The 23309-nt window shown below is 43.6% G+C and overlaps 1 protein-coding gene across 4 annotated transcripts in view; it reads right to left on the bottom strand.

The window, feature by feature from the left end:
• Positions 1 to 23309, bottom strand: part of ARHGEF4 (Rho guanine nucleotide exchange factor 4) — a 259115-nt gene that overhangs the window by 8912 nt on the left and 226894 nt on the right. For all 4 annotated transcript variants that reach the window (XM_040348980.1, XM_040348982.1, XM_040348981.1 and 1 more), the window contains 5 exons: positions 18573 to 18752; positions 16571 to 16762; positions 14417 to 14596; positions 11666 to 11898; positions 2656 to 2785 (listed from right to left, as the gene is read on the bottom strand). In XM_040348980.1, the coding sequence (XP_040204914.1) occupies positions 2656 to 2785; positions 11666 to 11898; positions 14417 to 14596; positions 16571 to 16762; positions 18573 to 18752 (915 nt within the window). The remainder of the gene's footprint in view (positions 1 to 2655; positions 2786 to 11665; positions 11899 to 14416; positions 14597 to 16570; positions 16763 to 18572; positions 18753 to 23309) is intronic.

Below are 23309 nucleotides of genomic sequence, written 5' to 3'. Positions count from 1 at the left end.
ATTTTATTATAACTTTAAAAGTAAGTCCTAAAGAGAATTTTCTAGTGTTTTGTTATCTAGTTTCTAAATGTTTTATGCTCAGGACTAAAAAACAAAAATAAGGAAAATTGAAGGTGGCAGTTTGCTTTTCTTTGCAACCTCTTAATTGTTAAAGTGGAACTTTGGTCAGAAAATGAAGTCTTGCTAGATCACTTTAGGCTGCGCCCTTTTGCAGGTATAGCTATGTCTCACCATGCTCTGCACATGCTCAGTTGCTCTCTATTTTACAGCACTGTGTCGAAAATGTAGAGGCCGATAAGCTGGCAGCTTAAAGATTTACAGCAGTGGGGTCTCTGGGCTTCAGCAAAATGGCAGCCTCCAGCAAGACAAACCAGGAACAATGCTGGAGGCAATTTACAGCACAAACGAATTTTGGTAGCATAATTTTGAATGTGGAATGAATGAAAATTTTCTCTTTGAATGCCATTGTGTAATCTTAACTCAGGATATATAATTTTGCATTTATCTGATTATGTAATATGATTGATAATAAAGCAATGTAGCCTGAGTACAAAAGGGTTTTTATAATTAGAAGCGCCCAGCGTCTGTTCTAATAGTAGCGAAAGACTGACCATACATTATACAATTTTCTTATTCAATTTCCTTTAGATTTACCTTCAACTGTGTAGCATACCTCCCAACTTTCTGAGACGGGAATGAGGGACACCTATCGGTAAAAGTATGCAGGCATAGGACACACCCCTTGCCACGCCTCCTTAAAGGAGAATTTTACAAAAACATACGATTGGTTAAACCCACAAGTGCTTTTTTACCACTACTATTCCTTTATATTGGCTCTTGGAATTTAAAAATGCAGCAATTTAGAAATCAGATGAAAGGTTTAGCACTGGAAAACACTTTTTGATAGATAAAAAGTGCATTTTATATACATCTATATAGAACAGACCAAAATGAGGGACAAATGAGTCATGGGGTTGGGGTTGACTAAGTCCTTGTGACAAAACATGTTGGGGCGTGGTCACTAGGTCACTTCCGCAATCTAACCTGAACTAGCTGGACGTGGGACGGTCTGATCTGACACTAGCATCCATCCCAGCAGCTGCTCCAGTATGCAAACAAAGGGCTGTGAGTACATTTGGGCTGTTCGTTGATCCGCCGTGACCACTAGTTCACCTGGAGAAGTTTGTTTTCGTGCAACACTGTGATTTTTTGGATTTATTCACTGCTTGATACAAGAGAGTGTTTTGTGAGTGCATCTTTTGGAAGATTGTTTAGTGTTTTTATTAAAGTTGCTTTGCAATATCACACTATTGTGCTCTTTCTCTTCATTACCCATGAGGCTACCATCTTGGAGTTTTCACTTTGTTTTTTTTGTTTTTTTCACTTTGATACAGATTTTTATCTATTGAGCTGAGTGTTCCAGTTTAAGCCTATTTGCCTAAACACGAGAGTGTCAGGCCATTTGTTGTGGTGAGTGCGCATTTCTGAAGGGTGGTGGAATCACGCAGACACTGTGGTGTGGTGGAAGTACATCTTAAAGATCCTGGAAGGAATTTCTCTGCTTATGAACTTTATTCTCATGTCCACATATTCAGTTCACGGATTTAGAATTTTTTTGCCATTGATTTATTTGTGTGTGATTTCAGTTGCACCTATTTTTTCACATATAGGGTGTTTAATTCACTTATTCATTCTGTTATTCATTTAACTATATGTTGATTTATTTTTATTTATGTGAGCGCTGCTTTATATCACAAATGACACATGATTCAAAATTAGTTGTCATCATATATGTATATACATTTTTCATTATATGGATTTGGTAAATGATCCCACTGATTAATCCACAGCCAGTTACAGGATATTTTCACACATTAAGGTTACCACACTCTTCTGCTCGTTATCTTCAATGACCAGTCTAGGGGATTGTTTTTTGTAATTTATTTGGAGAACATGGATAGAAGAATGGAATTAGTAGGATATTCCAAATTAACTATTCACAGGTGAGGACAACTCTCTCAATAGAACTGTGTAATGCCTCGTACACACGGCCGGTTTTCCCGATGGGAAAACCGCGAGGAGATCTTTTGGCCAGGAATCCCGGCCGTGTGTATGCTCCTCACAGTTTTTCCGACGAGAAAACTGCCCAAAAAATGCTGGACAAAAAAAAGAACCTGCTCTCTTTTTTCTCATTCTCTTTTTTCCCCCCAAAGAGAACCTGCTTTTTTTTTTTTCGTTCAGGCCCCTTCCTTACCTGGGCCTCTCCTTGCAGAAGACCCAGAGTCCATGTGCTCTTCAGATATAAATACAAGTATCCAGCATGCCTCAGGGCACATCCCCTTCTAGTTGGCCAGGGCTGTACAGTCATCCATGCTCTCACCTGCCAGGTTTCCACCAACTGTCTAATATTCCACATAACTATTGGATCAGTGTGAAACACCAAGGCAGCATGTGCAGCACCAGAGCACACTCACTAAACAATGACAGCTCCTTGTTAAGCAGACATCATATAAATCTCCCTGCTCCCTGTTAAGCAGAGAAACCAAAAACGATATACACTCCCTCTAGCACCTACCTAGGAGGGCGCTACATGTACAAAAAAATGGTATAATATATGGCCAGCCTTAGACTCAAAATCACAGAAAGGAGACTTACCTCCCATTCTTCTATAGAACTTTGCCAGTGAGCTATCTTATCAATGTTTTCTAGTCTCCTCTTTCGCTCATTGATCAGTTTGGCAACATTTTTCATGGCATTGAGTGCTGCTTCCACATCTGCAAAATCCCTACATGAAAAAAAAAAGTATGGTTAACGGGATGTAAAGTTTAATTTAGGTTATCAATACATTTATAATAATCTGGCTCCCTCCCTGCTTAATGCCTGTCTAAATAGGATATGAACCACACAGGAAAGGCAGTGTATTGCTTTAAACTCATATACTTGCATTGTGAGGAGGAACAGTATAGCATTATGGCTGTGTAGCACTACAAAGATGTGCACATTGTATTAACCATTAATGCCTGTATTTAGTTGCTTTAATTTACATGCATTTACAGTAATATGAAAATATATATAAAACATTAGTTTAAAACCTTATACAATTAAAGACATGTACAGTAAGTAATATTGACTCAAACCGTAGTAAGAACTTTGTATAACTGGTATACCTGGTATCCCTTTAGATGCATAAAGTACAAAAGCTCAGAAAATTTATCTCAGTAAAGATGAAATCCTAGTGTAAACCGCAAAACATGCCAAGGAAGACACAATTCACGCAACAAGTACCTGTATTCAGACCTCTGTTCTCTGCAGAAGTCTAGGAAATACCCAATTTTAGGAGCAACAGTAAGGAAAACTCTAGGAAATCCTGACAACAAACTGAAGACAGTTACAATTGTAGGGACTCCTCCCTATGCGGTTGAGTGTCCCTGATTAAACTTTAATGTGGTTTGTTGCTAGGCTGTAACCACCCTGAGCACCTACAACAAAATGGTGCCCAGCCGTACCTGTTTACCTTTTTAGACTCACCTGATCTCTGTCAGTTTATGGCTTCTGCTTGTAAGATCCCTTTCATATGGGCATTTTTTATATCCATTTTTCCTCCCTCCGTTGACAGATGAAAAACAGACACCAATGCAATGCTGTATCCTGGCCTAGGCCAACAAGGCCCAGGCCTAGGGCAGCACTTTGCAGGGGGGCAGCACGGACAGTGTCCCCGCCGGCTTGTGCTACACTGTTGGGCAAATTAGTTTAGCGCCCCCATATTGTTATACCTGAAGGGTTTCACATGTACTGGCACTTTAAGGCTGGCTCCACCCAGCAGTGATGACAAGGGTCAAGGGGCATAGTAGCCATCTTGGAGAGACCACATGTAGGAAGAGATATGTAATGTCCTGAGATGCATGTTCCAGTGTACCTCCTGTACTGAATAAACATCCATTGTACCAGACCAGAGTCTTGTCTCCCTCACAACACAGAGGATATAACAGTGGCGACGAGGATGGGATTTACAAAGTGTCTATCAGTCTGAGAGAGAGACAAAGACATTGTGGATTGTCACCTGGATAAAAGCAATCACAGATCCCAGCAGGAAAATGTCATTAATCGGGACATTAAGTGAGTTTGATGGAGAACAGACATCCTGGAGTTCCTGGGTTGAGAGGCTGGAACAGTATTTCAGTGCAAATGCCATCCCAGACAACAGGCAAGTAGCAGTGTTTCTGACAGTGGTTGGGGCCAAGACATATGACACTCTTAGAGATTTGCTTTCCCCTGTAAAACCAGCAGCTAAGACATTGGCAGAGCTGCTGACACTGCTAGAGGATCACTTCCAGCCTAAACCATTAGAGATTGCAGAAAGATTTCGCTTCTATCAGAGGCAGCAACAGACAGGTGAAGAGATTAAAGTTTATGTGCTCGCCCTTCGCAGACTAGCCTCGACCTGTTCTTTTGGGGACTACCTACCTACTGCACTGAGAGATAAGTTTGTTATGGGACTGAATTGTGAGTCAACACAAAAGAGACTGTTAACAGAGAAAGACCTTACCCTTACAAAGGCAATTGAGATAGCTTCAGTGATGGAAATGGCTGTGAGAGATACAGAGGAATTGAACCCCCAGAGCAGAAGGGAAGAGGTGAAGCAGGAAGTTTTCAGAACAGCAGTCAAGCCAACTGCTGCAAACTGGAAATACAGACCCCCACCAAGCCAGGAGTCAGCTTGCCACCGTTGTGGGAATACAGACCATGATTACAAAGTCTGCCGGTTTAAGGATCAGACCTGTCATAATTGCGGTAGGACCGGCCATCTGAAACGAGTTTGCCGTAGCAAGAAGGTGCGAGATAAACAAGCTCTGAACCCCAAGACAAAGACATATATGGTGGGAAGATATACATCATCATCTGAGTCAGAGGATGAGCAAGTGCTCCACAGGTTAGACATACATCATATGCATTCAGCACCCTCCGCAATGACTGTAGATGTAACCATTGAGGGAAAGAATCTCAAGATGGATGTAGACACAGGAGCAGCAGTTTCAGTTATCACCCAGAAACAATGGAGACAACTTCAGACCCGAAAAACTGTCCGCCCAACACCAATCAAACTGCAGACATACTCAAAGCAGATACTCCACCCACTGGGTTACGCAAAAGTAAAAGTATTGTACAAGGGTCAGACAAAGAGACTGCCATTATATATCCTAGAAAATGGGGGACCCCCTCTCTTTGGGAGGGACTGGATTGCTCACTTTGGTATGCCATACATCGCCATAAGTCCCTGTAACACCGTTACCATTCCATTAGGAGATAATGAGAAATGGGTGGTGTCCCTGAAGCAGCGGTTCCCAAAGATTTTTGATGACCAGTTGGGAAAAATAAAGCATGACTGTGTGAGACTCAAGCTGAAACCCAACGCTCAGCCTAAGTTCTTCAAAGCTCGGACAGTACCTTTCGCACTCCGAGCAGGTGTGGAAGCAGAACTAAGTCGGCTGGAGGAACAAGGTGTCATCTCAAAGGTAGAGCACAGCGAGTGGGCATCACCAGTTGTACCGGTAAAGAAATCGAATGGGGACTTGCGCATTTGTGGCGATTTCCGCATGGCACTGAACTCTCAACTGGAAATAGACCAGTATCCCCTACCCAGAGTAGATGACATTTTTGCCTCTCTTGCAGGAGGTCAAAAGTTCACCAAGCTTGATCTCAAACAAGCATATTTACAGTTTGAGGTCCATCCTTCTTCCCGCAAGTTTCTGACCATCAACACCCACAAGGGACTGTATCAATATAATCGGATGGTGTTTGGGGTAGCCTCTGCCCCAGCCATTTGGCAACGAAAAATGGACGAGATTTTGGCGGACATTCCTTTCACTCAGTGCCTGCTAGATGACATGCTCATTACAGGTCGGACCGACCAGGAACACAAGCAGAATGTGGAGCTTGTGTTGACGAGACTCCAAGAACAGGGTCTGAAAGTGAACTTAGCAAAATGCCAATTCATGGTGCCTAAATTGGAGTTTTGTGGCCACCTTGTGGATGCAGAAGGTATACACACCACGGAAGCCAAGGTTGATGCTTTAGTCAAAGCTCCAGCCCCAACCAACGTCCAGCAGCTGCGATCATACCTTGGCTTGCTGAACTATTACCACAAATTCCTGCCAGATCTGGCACACACCTTGTTTCCGTTGAACAAGCTTTTGGAGAAACACTCCAGATGGGACTGGTCGGCTGCATGCCAACGTGCTTTTGAAGTTTCTAAGCGGAAGCTGTTGGCGTCACGCATGCTCGTGCACTATGACCTCCAGAAGCCTCTCACCTTGGCTTGTGATGCCTCACACTATGGTCTGGGGGCGGTACTATCTCACATCTTACCAGATGGGTCAGAAAAACCAGTGGCATTTGCCTCCAGGTCTTTGACAAAAGCAGAAAGCAATTACTCACACATTGACAAAGAGGCTCTTGCGCTGATATGGGCAATTAAGAAGTTTCATCTTTACCTGTATGGTAGGGAATTCACCATACTGACGGACCATAAACCACTCCTTCAGATCTTTAGCCCTGACAAAGGCATCTCCCAGACTACTGCGGCCCGCCTCCAACGCTATGCCCTATTCTTGGGGGCATACAGCTACAAAATTCAGTATCGTGGTCATGATGCCAATGCTAATGCGGACGCTATGTCCCGACTGACAGGGAGGTCCATGGACTCTTCTCCACCGGTCAAGAGTTGTCGTTACACCAGCCTCTCCTTCTTGTCTTCTGGGGAGATAGCAGCCCATACAACCAAGGATACCTTTCTGAAAACCATACTCTCCTGGGTACGTTCCGGTTGGCCTGCAACTGTCACACAGGAGTATGAACCTTATTTCCGTAGGCGTATGGAATTAACTGTGGCTGGCAACTGTGTTTTATGGGGAGACCGAGTGATCATTCCACAGACCCTCCGGAGACACATTCTGGACTTGCTACATACTGGTCATCCCGGGAGCACACGTATGAAACAAAAGGCCAGAGGCTATGTGTGGTGGCCAAACCTAGACTCAGATATCACAACATATGTGAATGCTTGTGCTGGATGTGCACAAACGGCAAGAGACCCTCCTCGAGGGTGCGTCCAGCCCTGGACTTGGCCTACAGTTCCTTGGTTTCGCCTACACTTGGACTTTGCAGGCCCGATCAGAGGACACACCTTCTTGATCATAGTGGACGCCCATTCAAAGTGGCCTGAGGTCATTCCTGTTACTCAGCCAACGACTAAGGCAACGGTTTCCATACTGTTACATCTCGCTGCTACGTTTGGATACCCCAGAGAAATCGTCACAGACAACGGTGCACAATTCACCAGTCAGGAGTTTCAGCGTTTCCTGACTGCCCACAACATCAAGCACAAGTTGACCGCACCTTACCACCCGGCTACAAATGGTCAAGCAGAGCGGTTTGTGCAGACTTTTAAACGCTACTTCAAAGCTACAGTGGCTGCAAGTAAACAACAGTCCCTGTCACCCCAGCAGCTGGACTCCTTCCTTTCTGCTTACAGAAACACACCACATGCAACCACTGGGAAAACTCCAGCAGAACTCCTTCTGGGGCGGCACCCATGGACTGTTTTGGATATGCTCCGCCCTCAAACAGTCCAGGAACATGTACTACAGTCCCAAGACAAAATGGTCAAACACAACGAGCTCCCCCGATTCACAGCCCAACAAAAGGTATGGGCCCGATCTTATGGGGCTTCCAACACCCGTTGGCTTCCTGCTGTCATTGCAGAGACCTTGGGACCCAAGATGTACAAGGTCCGCCTGGAAGATGGTTCCATTTGCAGACGTCATGCGGACCAACTGCGTCCTCGTTCTCAACTGCCCGAATCCCTGATGCCGGCTGAACCACCAGTATCTCAAGGATCTGCTCCCAGCGAATCAGGATGCACAGACACTGATGATTGTGGGGACTCTGAACTTTTGAACTCGTCTCCAACAGAGCCCTCCAGCTCTGGTCCGGAGGTCTGTTTACCCTCTGAGCTGGGGGATCCCTTCTTGGCCCCGCCGGTACCCATTCCGGCCAGCCCAGTATCCTCCAGTCCCAAATCGCTGGATGCCCGGCCTCAACGATACTGTCGCCCTCCTGACCGGTTTCAGTTGCAAGAGCGGTTACGAGACTTTCGACGGGGCCGACGGAAGTGATCCGATGACATATTAACCCCGCAACGGTTCCTGGAAGCTTGAAGTTCCATAATTCTCCTGTGTTTGGAGGACTGTTATTGGACAGCTATCAGTTAATGTTTTGTGCCTGTTATTGTTTTGTTGTGTTTTTGTTTTGTTTTTTAGGGATGGATGGAAGGTGTTATACCTGAAGGGTTTCACATGTACTGGCACTTTAAGGCTGGCTCCACCCAGCAGTGATGACAAGGGTCAAGGGGCATAGTAGCCATCTTGGAGAGACCACATGTAGGAAGAGATATGTAATGTCCTGAGATGCATGTTCCAGTGTACCTCCTGTACTGAATAAACATCCATTGTACCAGACCAGAGTCTTGTCTCCCTCACAACACAGAGGATATAACACATATATCGTCCGCACTGCTTCCAGTATGTGGGCGGTTGGCATTCTGCAACTGTGGGGGGGGGGGGGGGCTTCTAATTTTTTACCATCCCTGTCCCATTGCAGAGATTTCCCTTCACCTCCTGTCCCATAGCAAAACAGGAAGTGAGAGGAAATCTATGCAAATTAAGGGAATCCATTGCCCCCCCCCCCCCCCAGGCCATCATTACTAGTGTCCCCACTTCACAGGAAGGGGTGGGTCATATTTAAATTAGGGGGTGCACGAGTTTAGTCAGGCCTAGGGCAGCACAAAACCTAAATACACCCCTGCACCAATGTATTGCTGTGGGCAAGCAGATGTTAGCGGATGACATCCGCTAAAGTCACTGGATGACCCCGCCCCTAATTTACTTTGGTGGCGGGCAGAATGACAGCTCCGCTTCTCCCGGCACTGATTTGGAGCCAGCAAATGACAGATCCAGGTGATGTCACAGGATGACCCTGCTGGCTGCCGGCAAGTGACAGATCCCGTGTACACACTTTGTAAACACTGACCCCTCTATTGCTGTACACACTGCCCCCCTCTGTTGTTTACATTGTCCTGTCAGCAGGGAATTACCAGCTGACAGATGTAAAAATGGATGTAAATATTTAAGTCTGAATCAGTTTTTCATTCGATCTTATAAAAATTAAAATGAGTGAACGGATGAAGCAAATGGAGCGCCCGTGTGAAAGAGGAGGGTCCAGTAATTAGAGTGGGAAGCACAATCACCAATTTAACGATCGATTTTTATCTGACCCAACCAATCCCTGAGGTCCTCGTTCAATGGTTTGGGAAGATGATAAACATTTGGTCACCTTTCAGTGTTCTGTCTCTCTTGGGCTTCTGTCTGGAGAGGATGACTGCATAGAAGGATCTCTACTTGGGCCTTTTCTCAGCTCGGGGAATGTGCCTTTAGAAGCACTTTAAATGGTCTACTTCTCCTACTTTCAGAATGCCTGCCATAGTTCTGTGCTATTTTTGGATATCCCGCACCCCAAAACTCTTTCTTTCAGAACTGAATTTCACAATAAGGGCCCTTTCACACTTGCATTACATTTTAAAGCCGCCTAAAAGTGCATTAATGCACCTATAGTGTTATTGAGCATTTAGCATTTAGGATGTGTTGTGCAGGCGTTCCATGTTCTATCAGGCAAAACTTGTGTTGTTTTTTTGTTTTTTTACAAGGCTAAAATGGGAAGTGATCACTTTTAACGATTTTCAAACGCATCATAAAGGCACTGTAAATGCCATAGGCGCGTTTACAGTATGTTTAAGGTGCGGTTGTGGTGTGTTTCAATAGAAGTGAATGGAGGCAGTTGCAAAGCTGCAGTATGAACACCTACATCTGCTTCCTATTGTAACAATTTTGTATGGCATTGATAAGCAATCAGGAAGAGTTAAAAATGCTACCCAACCGCCCATTTTCAACACAAGTGTGAAAGAGCCCTAAGGTAAGAAAAGTGAATGGTGCTCAGCTTGGGATGGAAATGATAGCCTACCACAGTATTTACGGCGTTATTCTGTATCACACTAAGGCCCCATACACACGATAGAATCCATCCGCAGATAAATCCCAGCAAATGGGTTTCTGCGGATAGATCCTATGGTGTGTACACGCCAGCGGATCTGTTTCCGCGGAGAAATCTCCTCTGGGATGGATTCCAGCAGATCGGATATTTGCTGACATGCACAACAAATCCATCTGCTGGAATCCATTCCAACGGATGGATCCGCTCGTCTGTACAGACTTACCGGATCCATCCGTCCAAAGGGATTCCCCGCACGCGTCGTAATGATTTGACGCATGCGTGGAATTCCTTATATGACAGCGTCGCGCCCGTCGCCGCGTCATAATAGCGGCGACGGCGCGACACGTCATCGCCAGAGGATTTCAGCGCGGATTTCAATGCGATGGCGTGTACACGCCATCGCATAGAAATCTTCTGAAATCCTCGAGAGGATTTATCCGCGGATACGGTCCGCTGGACCGTATCTGCGGATAAATCCTCTTGTGTGTATGGGGCCTAAAGCTTCGTACACACGACTGAACATGTCCGCTGAAACTGGTCCGGCGGACCAGTTTCCATGGACATGTTCGGTCGTGTGTATGGCCGACCGGACAATTTTCCGGCGGATCGGACAGGTTTCCAGCGGACAAATGTTTCTTAGCATGCTAAGAAACATGTCCGCTGGAAGCCTGTCCGTCGGACATGTTCGGTCGTCTGTACGACTCACCGGACATGTCCGCTCGGCCGAAAGCCCTCGCATGCGTCAAAGTGATTCGACGCATGCGTGGAAGCATTGACCTTCCAGGGTCGCGCACGTCGCCGCGTCATCGTCGCGGCCACGTCACCGCGTATCCTGTCTGCGCAGATTTCTGTTTGATGGTGTGTACAACCATCAGACAGAAATCTCAGAGCGGACATGTCCGATGAAAACGGTCCGTGGACCGTTTTCATCGGACAGATCCGCTCGTGTGTACAAGGCTAAGTGGATGAAGGCTACACAATTGCAAAAACAAAAAGTACCCTTTTGCAAGCTATGAAAATCCTTTCTAGCAACAAACTTTAAATAAACTACAGTGTATCACTTTATTAAAACGCTAAGCTGGTTAAAAATGTACTCTATATTGAAATCAGTTCTTCTTGAAAGTGGAATGTGCCTTATTAAGTACAAATTCAGCAATAAGACACGATCTTACTGCTCTGAAAGGAATCCTCTGCTGATTTAATATTGAAGGGTGGAGGGTAAAATGGATAGAATTATCTCTGCTATATTACTATATTTCTGACCACTGTTAGTCTTTACTACACACTGGTTGTATATAAAAACCCCAGCTGACTTTATGAGGAATCTTCCAATACCCAGACAACCACAACAGTAGGGAAGCCAAGAGTGTGTTCACTGACCTTAAGTTTCACAATGTTCCATAGAGAGGTAAGTACCAAGCCTGCCCCCATCACCTTTACTTAAAAATGCAGCAGGCATAGGCATGGGTCAAGTGGGCTGGTTGCCCAAAAGAAAAGGGATATTGAATTTAAACAAATATGTGTGATAAAAATTGGATCATTTGATTTGCCCTGGACATACCTGTGCTGGGGGTTGGTATATTTGAGAAGCTCGGCCAACTGTAAGGGATATTTGCAGATTTTCTGCACTGGTGTCAATAAGAATCCATCCAGTGATATATCGATCATCTTCTGAACTAAGCGACATGTCTCAAAGAAATAGCCATACTTCTTCACTTTACAAAGTTTGGAAAGTTCTGTGCAGGCGTTTGGATGGTTGTTGCAATACTCAGAGTAGATCTGAAAATCTGTTTGCTGACATATAAAAAAGCATGCATATCAGAAAAACACCACAATGTATCCAATCTTCGTAGCAACAACCAGTAAAATATACAGCACAATAATCTCATCTATAATTTATAAGTACACAGAAAAAAAATACATTTATATGATTTACTAAGAAAGAACATGTAAAAATTATAACCAAGTCCATAAAATGCATATAGATTTATAAATGTACAAAAAATAGTAAACACTACTTATAGTAATTTGTATATTTTTTTAAATACATTTTACAATCTAATTTTTTACATTTAATTATAGATTCTAAACATATATATTTTATATGTATAGTAAATTTTCCATTCCCAGCCCACTATAAAGCCTTGTACACATGATACGATTGTTGGCAGGGGATTGTCTGTTGACAGACTGTGTGTCCTAAAATCTGACCGTTAGTACGTCCCTTTTGACAATTGTTGTCCAACTTTCGGCCAACAAATGTTGGATGACAGGCTATTAAATTTTTGGCGGACAATGGTTGGCTGTCAGATTTTCATATGGTCAGTACACAAGTCCGTCACACAAAAGTCAAAAGTACAAACACGCATGCTCAAAATCAATACTCACCAAACACGAAATTAGCAGAAGGGGCCCAAAGGGTGGCGCTCAAGAGCTGAAATTCCTCGTAGTACGTCACTACGTTCGTGTTTGTGGAAGGACAATTGTGTACCGTTAGGCCCCGTACTCACGACCAAACATGTCTGCTGAAACTGGTCCGCAGACCAGTTTCAGCAGACATGTTTGGCCGTGTGAAGGCCCGAGCGGACCATTTTCGGGCGGATCGGACATGTACGGTCGCCTGTACAGACCTACCGTACATGTCCGGCCGCCCGCCATCCCTCGCATGCGTCGAATGACTTTGACGCATGCGTGGAAGCATTTTAAAGGCAGGACGCCCACGTCGCCGCGTCATTGTCGCGGCGACACCGCGTCATCGACGCGGCCACACCGCGGACACGCCCCGCGTATTGTTTACGCGCAGACCTCTGTTCGATGGTGTGTACAGCCATCGAACAGAAGTCCCCGGGCAGACATGTCCGATGAAAACGGTCCGCGGAACGGTTTCATCGGACATGTCTGCTCGTGAGTACTCGGCCTTAGTATGCAAGACAAGATCCAGGCACATGTCCTTTAGACAAAAATCAGACGCTCGGTTGGCCAACAATTGTACTGTGTGTACAAGGCTTAAGACTGAATGCTGAATTTAGATAGGTTGACATGAGTGACTGCGTACCTGTGGTGCACTGCTTTGTTTAAAAAAATCTGACTATGTTAAGAAGCAGATGATTGTAAAACAGCTGAAATAAATACAGTATGTATTTGCTCTAACTGTTTACTTAAAGTGGAGCTTCACTCAAAACAGGAAGCTCCGATTTAAAGCCTGCTATATTTTTTGGGGGGGGGGGGCGGGTAATTGGTTTTGACCTGCTTTTACCTCTGCTCAGATCGCAGTCCATGCAGAAGTTCTACCTAGCCTTAAAATTGCTCCTTCTGCCCCTCCTAACACCTATGCTGATTAACCTATGTACATTTTTTTTTAAATACTTACCTATTTTCAGCCTGCCCCAGTCCAGTCATATGCAGAGGCTGCAGGGGAGTGGAGGAAACGCCAACAATGGATGAGCCATAGGAGCCTATGGGTGATATCACTGCTTTACCAGCCTTTGCTAGGCTTTACCAGCCAATGTTGAGCATTCTTTTCTCTACCCTGCAGGCAGCGCTGGCTGACACAGGGGTTACATGATTGGACCAGGCTGAAAGTAGGCAAGTATATAGTCAGCATAGGTGTTAGGATGGGGGAGGGTCCATTTTAAGGATAGTTAGGTTTAAGCTGGAATTCTACTTTAATTTCTTCCTCCTTTACATAACATTTCAGCACCCTTTTGTATATGCCCATTTCCATTGCAGCTGTAAGAGGTTAGGTTGCAGGAGAGATAGGTGTCACAAACTGGAGATGCTAAAGGCCACTGTAGGGATCAGCCTTGAGCCATCACCACCTGCTGGTCATTACTTAGCACTGCAGCTCATGTATCTGCAGAACACATTCGCCCTAATCAGAAAAGCTTTGTGCCTAACCAACAGCTTAGCCTGCCTGCTCATACCTTGGATATATATATATATATATATATATATATATATATATATATATATATATATATATATATATATATATATATATCTGTTTGACTGGATTGTTGATGCTTTGGACTTTAGTATTAGTTTGCCTGCACCTGATCTGACCATCAGCTTGCTGTCCCTGTTACTGCCTGATGACTATCTGTTTGAAGATTTACACAGCACTGCATCTACCCTGGCTGTTATTTGATTATAGCTCCTGGAGGCACATTGGGTGCACCATACTCCATGATAGCCACAATGAAGAAACTTCAGGACGCAAATTAGAAGAAAAATACAATGGCAACATTCTGCCCTGGCTTGTATCCATAATATAATGGTTAGGAGACCATAAATGAAATACTCCAGAACTTACATACTGCAGAAAGCAGGAACCAATTTCACTCAAATGTGGGGCTTCCTTGTTAATTCGTTTTTCCAGGGTCTTCAGAAATTTCTTCTGGAACTTGTAGATGTCTTCAATGTTCCCAAAAATAGTCCACAGCTGCTCCTCCGTGAACATGTCCGCTCTTTTACGACACTGCTTGATGTAACCCTTTACAAATAGGAAAACAATAATTCAATGAATAATGGTACATTTGACAGTACAGGCAGTCCCCGAGTTGCATGCATCCAAGTTACATACGACTCATACTTACAACTGGAGGAAGACAACAGGAAGAGGAAATCTACCTCTAGGAAGGGAAATTTACTCCTGTAAGAGTTCTCATGGGGAAAAAAGGGTCTTCGCTGAAGGTTTATCATCAATCCTTGTTTCCACAACAACCCAAAATTGTTACAGGGACAGAAAGTAAGGTGAAATCTTCTGAACAGGGGCACAGACAACAAAACAAACCTTACAGGGGTGTTAACCCTTCCCTATGCTATCTATCCAGAGTAGTTACACTTGTAGCACCCTTGTGTGTGCTAGAAGTGAGAGTAGGAAAATTATAGTTTAGCTCAGGGCTAAGCCTGAGCTATGGAATCTGGGTCAGGGTTTACTAAGTTTCAGGGCTAGGTGACTCATCCTGGCAGCTCTCTGGTGCCTCCTCCTGGTCTAGAAGGTCGGAGAAACTTCTAGAATTAGAGGGTGGAGGGTAGGAGGAGCTGCCTTGAATATTTATGGATCCTCAGCCAATCCTCAGAGGTAGGCTGGCAGGGGGCTGAGACCACTCCATAAATAGACATGGGCCATGCCAGCAGGGGTAGTTGGGTGGAAGATAGAAATACAGTGTTGAGGAGGCTTTCGTGGCCCCTAAGGGGTGCGTCCTAGTCGGGGGGGGGGGGGGGGGTCCTGCCTTGGGCCAGGGCTCAGGTGCTGGAAGGATCTTGCTCTAAAACACACAGGATGAGTCTTTCCTGGAGGCAAGAGAGACGACAGAATGAGTAGTCAACACTGTGGGAACTAACAAAGGGGGGAGACTGCCACATGTAGCCGGTCTCCCTTACAGACAGCAGTGTGTTTCAGTCTTTAGCCTTTCCCTGGAGATCTCCTGAGAGTCAGTTGGGTGGGCTGGTGAAGAGTCAGTCAGGTTGACTGGTGTGAAGAGTTAACCTGGAGGGCTAGTGAAAGGGGCAGCTTCAGCCAGGCTGGTTGACAGTGCCTGAAGCGGTGATGCTGGGATCAGTGGCCACAGGGGAGAAGTTTTAAACTGTTTCACAACTAATGTGCTTCATATTAAGGGGCTATTAGTTCCTGCCTGTAATGGGCAATTGTTTATATGACTGGAAGCCTGTCAGATAAATCAGAGCAAGCAAGTTAATGTGAAGCAAGCAAGTGAATGTGCTGGAGGAGAGGTTTGTTCTTATATTTATTTTTTTGGGTAAGTTGGAACAGGTAAATGCTTTAAGTGTGTAGGACACCCCCGTAGGGACTGCTGATGAACTTGGACCCCCTGCTCCTGCACAGCCAGGCACACTGAATTTTCACAAACACCCAGAGTCAGAAAACAGTCCGTCACTTTTTTTTTTTTTTATTAAAGTGTTAATAACTTGGAAAGGGATGGGAGGTTATGGGATGCTCACTTGACTTCAGCAACACTTCAGGGACATCTTCCTATATACACCTATATACAGTCTCCTTCATTTTTTATTTAACAATGTTACAGATTTTCACCACATGGCCTGCTCATGACTGCTGCAGCTAAATTTTGCTTTGTGCATCTGAATAGAGAACAAGGCCCTATCTTTTAGTATATTGGTATGATAAGACCTGTGTGGGGCTGAGTGAAGGGGAAGGTTGACATTGGCAGGATTTTAGTAATACTTTATTTATCGTTTAAGAACAATGATCAACGTGGCTTTCCAACGTAATGTTACTATAGTACTAATTATTAATAAGTAATCACTGTTGCAATATTTGGCATTATCATTCTAGCATTGATGCCATGTTTTGCCAGTGGCATTAGGGCTCTTTAACAACTGATACATCTTCCAGCATGCCATAAAAACAGAATGAACAGCAATGGCCTCCTGTGTATTATCTCAGTATAGGTTTCATTTAAACAGTGAATTAGGGGTAATAATTTACCTCACAGATGTCCTTTAGGTGCTTGATGTAGTCCTTCTCGGTGTTCAAGATCTCGTTTATCACATTGGTTCTCATTTGGTCCTTGTTTGTTGGGCCAAAACCGTGACGCCTCAAGACATTCCTGGAATCCTGTTGTTTGTCACCGGGCTTGCTGGAATATTCATCGACTGGATCATCCTGGTTCACGCGGAGCTGTGTACCAAATGGGCATTATTTTATAACTCAGAGACAGCACTGGGTCATTCTCTTAATGCTGGGTATGCAGAACTGAAATAAAACTAAGCTATGCAATCTGTGGCCACTAGATGGCACTGTATGTTATAGGATGTATTGCGCAGTAGAACAATCTGTTCACTGAAATACAGAAGTCACTTTTCTTATACTGTACTTATAAATACCTGTATGTAAATAATATGGTAAATGACACCTGCCAATCTTATAATAACTTATAGTGTACAATTTTACAGTAATATTATGTAACAAATTCTGAATCGTTACAATGTTGCAAAATAACAGAAAAAAAAAACTCACAGAAGAGAATGGGCTAGATTCAGCAAGAATTTACGAGGGAGTATCTATAGATACGCCGCGTAAATTCAAAGCTGCGCCGGCGTATCTTCTTTCTGTATTCAGAAAGCAAGATTAGTTGCATATTTACGCTGGCCGCTGGGTGGCGCATCCGTCGATTTCAGCATAGAATATGCAAATGAGTTGGATACGCCGATTCAGAAACGTACGTGCGCCCGGCGGATTTTTTTACGTCGTTTGCGTAAGGCCTTTTCCGGCATAACGTTACTCCTGCTATATGAGGCATAGCCAATGTTAAGTATGGACGTCGTTCCTGCGTCGAATTTTGAAAATGTTACGTCGTTTGCGTAAGTCGTTCGCGAATAGGGCTTTGCGTAAATTATGTTCACGTCGAAAGCATTGACTATTTGCGACGTGATTAGGAGCATGCGCACTGGGATACGTTCACGGACGGCGCATGCGCCGTTCGTTAGAGACGTCATTTACGTGGGGTCATGTTTTATTTACATAAAACACGCCCACCTCTTCTCAATTTGAATTTGGCGCGCTTACGCCAAGAGATTTACGCTACGCCGCCGTAACTTAGGGCGCAGGTTCTTTGTGAATCCAGCCCCAGCCTCACTAAGTTACGGTGGCGTAGCGTATCTCAGATACGCTACACCCGCACAAACTTACGGCGGGCTTTATGAATCTAGCCCAATATATACAATTGGACCTTGATCCCTAATAGAAAGATATATCATGTATGACAAATTTCATTATAGAGGTGAGGAATAGGTCTACAGGCATGATTCATATTTTCATGTACGATAGCATACGTGTGTGAGTAATTAAATTTGGCCAGTAGTAACATCTAATATTGTTGTTACAGTAATTTAAAAATATATTCAGAATATATACTGAAAAAAATAAAAAATAAATATATATATATATATATATATATATATATATATATATTTTTTTTTTTTTTTTTAAAAGAGAACATCAACTCCTAATTTGAAGATGCATACTGTATGTATAGCACATGGTTGTCTCATTATAGAGGGGAGGAGATGGCTCTTCTACAGGCATGAGATATTTTCATGTTCGATAGCAATAAGTAATTAAATTTAGATGGTACCAATATGAAATATTGTTGTTAATTCAGTAATTATATATACATTATATATATATATATATATATATATATATATATATATATATATATATATATATATACTGTATATACATACATACACATATATATATATATATATATATATATATATATATATATATATATTGATATGTTTTCCTTTTTTGTTTGTTAAGCTGGGCCCTGACTCCTAATATGATGTATCATGTATGACATATAGATGTTTCATTATAGAAGGCCCTTCTACAGGCATGATTGATCTTTTCTATTATCAATACACTAATACATTTCACACAGTGACCATCCAATATCATGGCATTGATCAGATCCAATACTCACTCTGACAAAGCTTGCAGGGAACCATCCTTCACTGTCCAGGATCCTCCCCCACCACCACTCCTTGTTTGTGGCATCCATCACTTCAATGACGCTTCCAACTTTGAAGCCGAGCTCCTGGTCATCCATAGTGACATGATCCCACAGGGCTTCTGCATACACCACGCTTCCATCACTGATCAGCTGTGGGGAAATATTATTATTATTATTATTAGACAGGTTTTATATAGTGCCAACAGTTTGCACAGCACTTTACCAAATAAAATACACATTTTCAGTAGTTTTCAGTATTCTTCACATATATTAGTTATGACACTTTTTGCCATTGTATATTCTCTTCCTTAAATAATTAGTTTGTTATTCTCTATACTAACCTGAAACATTATTAAAGTCATAGTCCAGTCAAATATAATCAACACCATTTTATCCAGTTATATATTTTTACATATAACTAACATAAGTACCTGAATCTGTCTTCATATTAGCCTCCTGCAATCCTCTGCACCGCAGCTCTCAGAATGGGAGATAGAAGGCTAATTAACAGTCTGAGCCATTCAGTGTCCGTGCTTACTGGGTGAGGAGAGAAGAGGGATGACCTTATTGGTATCCTGCTGCTCCTTTATTTTCTAATCATGGACTGGGACGAGTCCTCAACAAGGTTACAATGTGCTGTGTAGTAAGTAGCAAGGTACCAGATGTGCTAGGGGGGACCTGGTTTTACAAGACTTTATAAACAATCATGACACCTTTGGCATTTAAAAGATGCAGGTACTCCCCCCCTTTTAAATCACCTCTTTGTCTCCGCCCCCTACCCACCTCTGAGCACTGTCCCTTGGTTTCACCCCCTACCTACTCCCCCTTTTAGAGAATACAGAACCAAAGCATGGGACAGTATTGCCAACCTACCAGATTGAAATTTACTGACATGACACACAAAATTTACTGGTGCAGCCACGTTTTTACTGGCATTTCACAAAAGTTACTAAATTACATTTTTAGGTGCAAATTTCAGTATTTAGGCTACAAACAAGTACGCTAGGCAAATAGCAATGTGATTTAAGGTAGATATTAAGGTAAAAAAAAAATATTTTTGTTATTTTCAATATAATAAGGGCAAATTATTTAGTCACATCACCCCCTGCCTCCACCCCCCTCTGCCACCAACACCCCCTCCCTGCCTTCACCCCCCTCTGCGGTGCCACAATCTCCCCCTGCCTCCAATCTCCCCCAGGCCCCCTGCCTCCAATCACCCCCTGCCTCCATCGTCCCCTGCCTCCATCCCCCTTTACAGGGCCACCAACAACCCATGTCTCCATCCCCACCCTCTGCGATGCCACCATCCCACTCTGCTGTGCCTCCAATCACCCCCTGCCTACAATCACCCCCTGCCACTAACACCCCCTGCCTCCAATCTCCCCCCAGGCCCCCTGCTTCCAATCACCCCCTGCCTCCATCCCCCTTTGCGGTGCCACCAACAACCCCTGTCTCCATCCCCCACCCTCTGCGGTGCCACCATCCCCCTCTGTGGTGCCTCCAATCACCCCCTGCCTCCAATCACCCCCACCACTAACACTCCCTGCCTCCAATCTCCCCCTGCCTCCACCCCCCTCTGCGGTGCCACTGCATCCACCATCGCCCCCTGCCTCCAATCACCCCCTGCCTCCAATCTCCATGTGCAGTTCCAAGCCGAACCAATCTCGTTTTTTTTTACTGGCACATTCCCGCAACCACAGACATTTACGAACGGGGGGAAAAAGTGTAAATTTTTACGGACTGTCGGTAAAAATACGGACGGTTGGCAACACTGGCATGGGCATCTGCAGGTAGGGGCAAGGGGGGAAATTTCCTTTTTTTTGAGTCAGCCGGGTTGTTATATAAGAGATCATTCAGCGTCACTTTGTATTCGAAATTACTCAGGCCAGGCATACCATGCCCATATAAATATAGCCTAGAGAATGTACATCCTTTTTATATTGCATGGGTGACCTTAAAATGATGCCCCCCCTGAAAAAAGTTCTGCGGATGCCCATGGAACCAAGTATCATTTTGTGGTGTTAAGGTATGTTAATGGAATTTGTTAATGATAACAAGAAAGGCAATAAAATGTATCCCCTGCAGCCAGCAACACTAGATCCCCCAAAAACAATAGAACCCCCACACCAATATACTCCCAAGCAACAGTAGATCCACTCCAGCAACAAAAGATCTTACTATCAACAATAGATATCCCAGCAGCCAGCATCAATAGACCCTCCAGCACACCCTAGCACCCCTTGCCAGTACATACATTTAGTGCTGGAGGTGCCGGAACTGCGTTCCCCCACGTTCCTGCTGAAAAAAAGCCCTGCATGTAACACAATTTTCAGATATTTACTTGAACTGTGTATTTAGCAGTTTCGGGTTTCATCGGGTTTCATCCCATGATAATATCATGTTCTGCCTTTCAAAAATGTCTCTTCAGGGAAGCACGTAGTGGGTAGTACTAATGCTAGGCAGCACTGGTGTCCCTGGTTTGAATACCAACCAGGACAGTTACTGCATGGAGTTTTTATGTCCTCCCTGTGCTTATGCGGGTTTCCTCTTGGTTCCTCACACACCCCAAAGACATTCTGGTAGGTTAATTGGTCTAGTATGTGTGTGCTATCTCCCCCTCGCGCCCCCAGAGGCTACTGCACGAAGCGACGTACAGGTACGTCTTTTCATGCAGCCGGGCCTCCTTGCCACAGTGAATGTACGGTAGGCGGTCTGGAAGAGGCTAACATGGACATATCCTTTAAATAATTTAGTAGATACAGGTCCCAAGCTAAGCAACTGAGGAGGGTAGAGGAAAGACCTGGTGATCTACCTCTTAAAAAATTTGCCAAGAAAGTTTTCGTTTTTAAAAAATCAGACCTGGTGCCCAGAGAGCTTGCTCATAGAACCACCAAGAGTCAGATACGACTGAACAGTAATTTTTGACTTTGCACCTTGACATTCTGTCGCACCTTGGAAGACGTCTCATCGAACGAAACGTGCTTCGGGCAAAGTTTAGTGGTAACATTATCATGCCCGCTTAGAGAGTCGGCGGTGCTGTGTGATATGCTTGTCATAATATCTGTTTTGTGAGTACCCACTTGGTTTATTTTTAAACTGTACTTCACTATGGGATTTCCTTGCTTGGTATGTGTTTTTTCTGCTGAAACCCGTATGTGAGAAGCGATCCAGTGACCAATTTTGGGACATGCTATTCATAAGAGAGTGAGGCTTGCTGAGGTATGAGAGGAAGAGAGCTGCCACTATCCATCCATGCAGGATTTGTCATCCTTTAAATGCCTATTTAGACCTCTTGAGTTGTGGGGTCTGAGGATTTGGTAAGCAGCATTATCATCACCTGGTGGTTGGTGCACAGCAGCTGCATGCAGATTTTGGCATTTGCACACCTGTGATGAACTTTGAAATCTCATTTGTTGGTCTTTATTATTTCTTGATTTGTTTGTTATACTCAACAACAAAATCCTATATATATATATATATATATATATATATATATATATATATATATATTGGATTTTGTTTTCCTGATAGCACAACATATTTTTTTTTATTTTTTTGTCAGTCATATTTGACTTTTGACAGGAATGTCCAGTCCAGGAACAGCTAATACTTATTTCTGAAATTAAAGCACACATTTACTTTAAATTGATTTAGAAACTATAGGTCCCAAGCCAGGCAATTTGGGAGGGTTGAGGAAAAGACATGGAGACCTACCTCAAAAAAAAAATTGCCAAGAAAATTTTATTGAAAAGGCTTTCAAGCGCATCAGGTATGGTGCCCAGAGAGCTGGCTCATAGAACCACCAAGAGTCAAAAATGACTGAACAGTCACATTTCATTGAACAGTCTCTTTTGATGGGACAGTCCAGGCCAAGTAGGCAATAGTTATTTCTGAAATTGAAGTACGCATATCATTTAATTTAATTTAGAAATAATTTAGTAACTATAGGTCCTATGCCGAGCAACTATGAAAGGTTGAGTAAATCCCAGCTGACCTACCGCATAAACAATTTACAGTAGATAGAAAAGGCTTTCAAGTGTATCAGACATGGTGTCCTGAGGGCTGGCCCACAGAATCGCCAAGAGTCAAATATGACTGAACATTTGACATGACAGTCCAGGCCAGGTGGTAGGGAAGGCAATACTTTTTTCTGAGATTAAAGTACACTGATCACCTCCCTTACGCTAAAGTGAGTTAAAAAGAATGGCCATGGCAGGAAAAAGCAGAACCTTCATCTTTGGTATAGCACTAACCAGCTTTATCTGCCTGCATCTAACTCCACCTGAAAGGGATGGGGTGGTGCACTTAGTTTTTTTTGTGCTATATGAAAATATTACACATAAATTTAAGTTTACTAATTCTCTGACACCTCGCCTCCCTGTATTCAGCAGGTGTTTTGTATAACTCACTATTGGTGATCAGTCATCCAAATACGAATACCTCGTTCCTCCCTTGTGACCTTTGCCATTGTATTATGATGGATGAAAGTTCTGGAAAGATTCTTAAGAGAATAAGCTCAGCTACCAGTTTTTAAAATAACAAATACAACATGCTTTCTCATCTGTAGCCATGTGATGGTGTTTATTCAGTACAAAATCTGTCCACATACTTAAGAAAACTTGTGTTATGTCTTGTACACACGATCGGGATTAACTCTGACGGATTTTTCTGACGGAATTCCATTCAAGCTGTCTTGCATACACACTG

Source organism: Rana temporaria, chromosome 4 (assembly GCF_905171775.1).
Source record: "Rana temporaria chromosome 4, aRanTem1.1, whole genome shotgun sequence".
Classification (NCBI taxonomy): domain Eukaryota; kingdom Metazoa; phylum Chordata; class Amphibia; order Anura; family Ranidae; genus Rana; species Rana temporaria.
This window is presented reverse-complemented; position numbering and strand designations above follow the sequence as displayed.